General features: G+C 32.4%; 1 protein-coding gene across 1 annotated transcript in view; it reads left to right on the top strand.

Annotated features, from left to right (window-relative positions):
• The window catches only part of LOC145271805 (cell adhesion molecule Dscam2-like), a 1,042,283-nt gene that overhangs the window by 983,388 nt on the left and 51,395 nt on the right, over window positions 1-7,500 (top strand). The window contains exon 8 of the mRNA XM_080127011.1: window positions 422-445. Coding sequence (XP_079983137.1) covers window positions 422-445 — 24 coding nt within the window. The remainder of the gene's footprint in view (window positions 1-421; window positions 446-7,500) is intronic.

Raw genomic sequence — 7,500 nt, 5'->3', positions numbered from 1 at the left:
TTATATAAAGGCGCTTCATACCTTGTCTGAAACGATTTCCATATAAAAATCTTATGCTATTCCCCTTAACCCGGACAACGCAGTGTAACCCTGCTAATTTTTTTGTTTTAGGGATTTTTTTAGACTTAATAATAAGATGTCTCAACGATTTTATTAGATAGTTCTATGCTTTCAAAACCAAAATCTAAAATTATAGTAATGTTTCCTTATGTCTCCCTATTGTTGTTGTTGTTTTTGTTACTGTTGTCCGTTATTATTATCAATATTATTATTTTTTGTAATTTAATTTTATCCAAACTCTGTTTCTAGTATGTTTTTACCTTGTACTTTTTTTTTTACCTTGTTCTTTTTTACCTTGTTCTTAGCCCAATTCACATCTAATTTTTGCTTTTTTTTTCTTTTTTTGCGTCTGCATGTACAGCTACGACACACAATACCCGACGCGGTAAGCAAAACCTTTTTGTTCTTTTGTATCGATTTCTTTTCTTTTTTTACCCTTTTTTTTACCAGCTTGCATGTCCCGTAAAGCTTGATTTTCTTTTCTTTTTTTCCTTTCTTTTTCCTATTCCTAGCCTCGCCCTCCTCTTTTTCTGCAGCATAACTTTAAACCAATATATTGATATGTCGTGTTCGTTTGTATTTTGTTGTTGTCGTCTTGTTCCTGTACACTTCCGTGTCAGAAGCGTAGGATCTCAGTCACGACACTGCGGTTTACATCGTCGCAAGTTATCGAGTGAATTGCAAACATAAGAATTATTCGAGTTTTTCATCCTCTTTAGACTAACTACATGTTCAGGGCTTAACAGGCTACCTTAACCCCTAACCTACTATTCTAACCATGACTGAAAAAAAGATTCATTTTTCAAAGGAATTTAACGGCAAGTGAATTCTGTTAGAATTTGAGCTCGGCATGCCAAACGAAATCTGTGTGCCAAGGAAACTATTTTCCCACATGCATCTTCATATTTGTTATATTTGTACGTCTTAACTATATATATATATATATATATAATGCATGTTAATGTGTTTTCCTAACATCATTATTTTCACCAGCCTTGCTTTTATTTTTGTTTTTTCCTTTCATATATATATATATATATATATATATATATATATATATATATATATATATATATATATATATATATATATATATATAATCAGTTATGAGAGAGTGTAAAATGTGAAACTACGTTTCAAACAAAATGGAATTTTCAATACGTGGAATAATGGATAAGCATGGAAACAGACTAGTAGTAATAAGAACATAAATAAATCATTAAATAAAAATGGATGTTTTGGTTAATTCAAATGACCTTAATCATTTGGTGTTTTTTAAAAAGGATATTTCGGTCTCTATAAACGATGTTATTCATTTTGTATTTTCTACACCGAATTTTTAAGGTCGTTTGATTCGACCAAAATATCAGTTCTGCTTTAATCATGCGTTTGTGTTCTTATTTCTATTAGTTTGTTGTCATGCTTATCCACTAATCAATATACTAAACATTTCAATCTTAACAATATAAAGTTAATAAGCAGGGTCAACTTTAATGTTAAATGCATCTAATAAACATCTAATTCATCTGTACATAAAAAATAACGACTTAATTTATTTCAAATATATAAAACGTGTGTATGAAAACCCGTTATTCCGTGATTTCAAAATCTCTTTTAACCATCATCTCAGTAGAAAAAAAATTGATGGATAATATTAAAAATAGGATGGAGTAGCTTTTGAGATTGTAGCACCATTATAGTTTTTTTTTTTTTTAAAGTTTTATTTAAATTGTATGCAACAATTAACAAAGATTAGACCATTCCAAAAATAAACAAAGATTAGACCATTTCAAGAATCAACAAAGATTAGACCATTTCAAGAATCAACAAAGATTAGAACTTTTCAAGAATCAACAACGATTAGAACATTCCTGTTATGACCTGGTCCCTGTTGATTGCAGTATAATGCTGGTTCTGTGTAGTTCTAGGAGAACCGCCCTCCCAGGCTTGCTTTCTCTCTTTGATCAGAGGTTAGTTTGTTGCTAATCGCCTTAGACGCCCTTACCAAGAAATGCTGACAGGGATGTCCAGGCACTTTTTGCAGGTTAGAGTACCCCTCTTCGAGGGTGCTGACTTCTCAATCTTACTTTCTGACCACCAGTGGGTGAGAACTAAATAAACCAAGAGTGCTCAACTCGAGAAAGGGAACGGCTAAACTTTGTGTTCTTTTCACATGTAAAAAAAATTGTGTGTTTTATTGTATTTTTTTATTTTCATGTGGTAATTGCATTTTTTTTTTCATTTTTGATGCTTTGTTTATTACTTTTTTGTTTTCCTTTCTTTATTTATTTGATATTTTTTCCTAAAACCAACATTCAAACAAATCATCAATAGGAAAACACTTCATTTTATAAGATATTTTCTTTACTAATGCAAAGAATTGTCCTTTTTTAATTTTTTTTTTTTTTGTTCATTTTATTATACTTTTAACTATTACAAACTATTTGTACATATCCGGCGTTGTCAGAGATGCAAGGAAGTCATTTTAGTTTTAAACTTTCATTTGTTATCTCCCTTGTTGATTTTCCTTTTTAATTCATTATTCAAAAATATTTCATATTAGAAATTGCTTGGATAAGACTGATTAATTTTTTAGATAAACTGTAGTATGTTATTGGCCATATAATAACATGTGATACAGCAATAACAAATGAAAATGAGAATTAAAGTTTGATTGGTTAGCTTAAATACGATTTGGATCTGATTTCAAACATCAGGCAAGATGCATGATAAATATAAAGTAATAATTTAGTTTAATTATATTTTAAATAAAAATATTAATAGGAACAATCCTGAAAAACTTCTAAAAATATTAGATAAATTAGAATCCGAGGGGAGGCTAGGGAGAATACAACAAATAGCAATAATGAAAACAGCTGAGATTTGAAGGAAAATCCTAAAATGCGAACACGAACCCACATAAATTACAAACCAATAAATTGGATGTTGCAATATGAATAAAACAAAAACAAAAGAACACGGCCACAGAGAACCAAGAAAAATGAAATCACAAAATACCATACTCTCCTCCCCACTTAATAAATGATGGTATGTGCATAAAATGTCACCACATGAAAGAGTTGTGAGGAGTTTGGCAGTACCGAGGAGGGAGAGTACTAGTCAGATCTCCACTGTAACAGTGTGGAAAGGACTGAAGCCTTCAAAAGGCTTTTTGTCACCCAAACCTCAAGGAATACCAATGTCCGATGCCAGTGAGAAATCAATGGTAAATGGCTGCTGAGATAACGTGAAGTTATCTGCACTGTTTATTGAGAGAGTTGGAGAACCCTGGACATTTGGAGAGACTTGTTGTCACTCAGACTCCAGAAAGCAACACAGGTTATTATCAGTCAGCAATTGCTGGTGATCGCCTGTTATTATCAGTAAGCGATTGCTGGTGATGCCCCCCCCCCCAAAAAAAAAATTAATTAATTAAAAAATAAAAATATAAAAATAAATATATAAATAAATAAAAATTAAAAATGAGAGATATCATCCTTATGTGTTTCCATACAATATAGGTATGAAAAGTCAAGGAGGATGGAAGGACTGAGGGAACACAGTAACCAGACCTCCACTGGATGAGTGCAAGGAGTACTGGAACATTGGGGAGCTTATTGCCACTTAAATTCAAGTGAAAACCAATAGATGTTGCTAGCGAGAAATATATAGTAAGTGGCTGTTGTGATAACGCAAAGTCATTTGCAAGGGTCATCCAACCTATGAATGTCTTAAATAAATTATATACAAAGAATAATCGTAAACAATAAGTATTGTGGTTTTTGCATTAAATAACGCCCCCCCCCCCGCCTAAAAAAAAATAATCAGCAATTTTCTTTGGGAAGGATATGTATCCACCTATTGTCCATCCAGCTATAAAATTAGAATATTTGATATTTTACTTTTTATAGCAACTCATGTATAAGGGTTTCTTTAAATACAAAAGCGGCTATATTGAATATGCTGTGCTATCATATACAGCACGAGATCAGAATGTACAAATATGAAAAAAAAAAAAAAAACGGCTGCAGTGTATTTATTTAAAATACTTTTGCTTTGAATCTTACGATAAAACTGGATAATATAGTTCATGTGTGGTATTAACCCATGACTCATAAAGAAAAGCCTTCTAATTATAAATGAATGGATAGTTTGCAAAAAAAAATATCAATGACTTATTTTTCTTTGTTTTTTTTATTTTTGTATATGTTAGCGCGCATGGGTGCCAGTGCAGTAAAAATAAACACACACACACACACACACACATATATATAATTTGAGGTTGCTATTTTTCAAAGGTAAGCTAGCCAGTGAAATATAACGAAGTTAATACAAGAGTGCTCAATACCTGGGTAGAGCAAATTACACTTTAAATTTGTCTTTACATCAGCAGTAATGTAAAGACAATAGGAATAAAAATGAAGTCACAAAACCTATATATTGGTAAATATAGATTGGTTCATTTATTCAATAAGGGTATACAAACATTTAGTTGAGGAATAGAGGGGACTCTTTATGCTAAGACATTTCGAAGCCTAATGCTTCTCATCAGAAGAGTAGAGAAGATGCTAGGTGACATAATGGGGATGCGACGTCTAGCGTGAGATTCATCAGGAACGAAATAAATCAATAACATAGATGATGTTGAGGGGAGTTTTATCGAATTCTAAGAGAAAGGAGAAACGTATTATATAGAGTGTAATGTAAAAAGGTGTATAGAGTCTCTATCATAGTCTTAAATGTATGTAGTATATGTCTTAAGGCTTAGGGGCAGGTATAGTTTGGATGGGTGGTAATTCTATTTTATCAGTATATAAGATGCCCATTATCTATGCAGGGGCATTTTATTGACAGATGCAACCGAGAGGCCAACAGCACTTTGAGGCGGTGTATAATTTCAGGAGAAATATTATGATGATGATTTAAGGGGAGAGGGTGTATTCTAAGCAGGATTGAACAAAAGTGATTACATGGGGCGACGTGCACCAGGGTTTTAATTTAGTGAAGCGAGGGAGGGTCCGGAAGTAAGTTATGGGGTGGGTATGGGTGGATAGTTGTATGGCTATAATAATACATTTCAGAATACAAATATATATTAGATAATATGTAGTAATAATCCTAGGGTTGCCTTGTTATTAGATGTACAGGGAGTATAAGGTAGAGGTATAAGGATAGGGTAGCAAAGTTTATGGAGTTGGATAAAAAGACAAAAGAAATTTTAGGATGTGGACGATTGGTGTGGTGGGATAATAGGAGGAAAAATATACTATTAATAATAATAATAGTGATGATACTACTACTACTACTATATATATATATATAATCAGCAAAGGCAAAACAATTGTTTGCTTATATAATCAATAGACATAGTTTTTAGACGAACATAATGAGTTTCTGTACCTTGTAAAGAATAGTGATAAAAAATTAAAAATATATATATATTGGATATAAAAGGGAAAATTTCTGTATGTGTGTCTGCCCATGCGTGTACATACAGTGCCTGCAAAAGTTTACAATACACATTTCAAACTGTCAGTTTTTTTATTTCTAGCTTCTAAATGGTAATGACATTGTTTATAAACATAGAAACTGTATTGAAACTAAGATAAGAACAGTAAGAAAAATAAAATATAACAATTTAACACGATAGAGAAAACTCAATAATTAGTAACGCAAAAGTTTACAACACATATCAAATTCATTAGATTTCTCAATAATTTTATCACGGTTTATCATGGTAAAATGCTTAGAAGCTTCTAGAATGTTCAGGAATATGCAATAGTGTTGTGAGACCGGATCTCACCCCATAATGGACTCGTCCAGATTCTATATAATCACATCCTAAGGCTGTTACGGTGGGGCAAGATCTCAACAGATATTGTAGCTCGGAGAGCGAGATCTTACTGATATCTGCAACTACTACTATTCTCTTTATCTTTCTCTATATTCTTGTACCTTTCCTTAATACACTTGTAAAACATCTACTATGTGTTTTCCTGTGTCGTTCTTGTTGACCCAACTGAGCCCTACAACAAATAGACATCAGAGTAAGCAATTAGTAAAAGCATTGCATCATTCTTTATCTAATAACCTTATTGTAACAACCATATCATGGGAAAGAATATACAGATTGGTCAAGAGCTCAGAAAACGAATTCTTCATCAAAGTGGATTAGGATATAGAATAATATCCAAACTGTTGATGTTTCCATTGAATTCTGTTGGAAAAATAATTTGGCAGTGGAAGTCTCACAAATCAACCCATCCTTAGGCCAGATTAGGTCGTCCTCGAAAAATAACCAAACGTATTGAACGGTTATTAACAAGAAAGGTTTTGAATTTGCCTAGAATTACTCTTGGAAAGCTGCAGAAGAATTAGAAAACAGTGAAATTAAAGTTAGCAAGGACACAATCAGTAGAACCCTTCACGTTAAAGATCTTCTCTAGATCAGCAAGGAAAACTCCCATTCTTAAGCCAAAGTATGTTCGTGCTAGGCTTGATTTTGCAAATGCGTATGCAAGCAAGTCTCTAGAGTTTTAGCATAACGTACTTTGATCAGATGAGACCAAAACTGACTTGTTTGGCACTCCAAAAACACCGAAAGTTTGGAGAAAAAAAGGTACTGAATACCAGTCCAAAAACACCATTCCAACAGTAAAATTTGGAGGAGGATCCATTATGATCTGATGCTGTTTTAGTGCAGGAGGTGTAGGAAAAGTGGAAATAATAAAAGGAAAAATGAATGGAGCACTTTATAGGAGTATCTTGGAGAAAAACCTTAAAGAAAGTGTGAAGTTGCTCAAATTGAAATCAGACTGGATCGTTCAACACGATAACAATCCAAAGTACACTGCGAAACTCACACAAAATTAGTTTAATTCAAATAAGGTGAATGTTTTAAAGTAACCTAGTCAATCTTCCCATCTATGGGAAGAATTAGAATTACGGGTTGATAGAAGAGAACCTTGAAATCTGCGAGAATTGGAGAGAACTTGTGTGGAAGAACGGAATAAAATAACACAAGACACATGTAAGAAGTTTGTAGGAGATTACTCAAAACGTCTGCGCGCAGTAAAATGGTTATGCTACAAAATACTAGATATTATTTTGTAAATGTGTTGCAGACTTTTGCGTTGCAAATTATTGAGTTTTTTTTTCGTTTATGTTAAATTATTATTTTTTATTTTTCCCACTGTTCCTATGTTAGTTTCAATACATTTTCTATGTTTATAAAAAGTTTCATTACCATTTGGAACCTAGAAATACATAAACTGACAGTTTCAAATGTGTATTGTAAACTTTTGCGGGGCACTGTATATATATATATATATATAGGTCAATCATTTACTTATACTAAGGAAAACAAGAAGGAACGATAGGGCATGTCGGTTGCATGAACCATGTTCATTGTCGAGAATGGCGTTTATTCTAAGTTTTTTA

This window comes from Euprymna scolopes, chromosome 4 (assembly GCF_053919585.1).
Source record: "Euprymna scolopes isolate OS-2025 chromosome 4, ASM5391958v1, whole genome shotgun sequence".
Classification (NCBI taxonomy): Eukaryota; Metazoa; Mollusca; class Cephalopoda; order Sepiida; family Sepiolidae; genus Euprymna; species Euprymna scolopes.
This window is presented reverse-complemented; position numbering and strand designations above follow the sequence as displayed.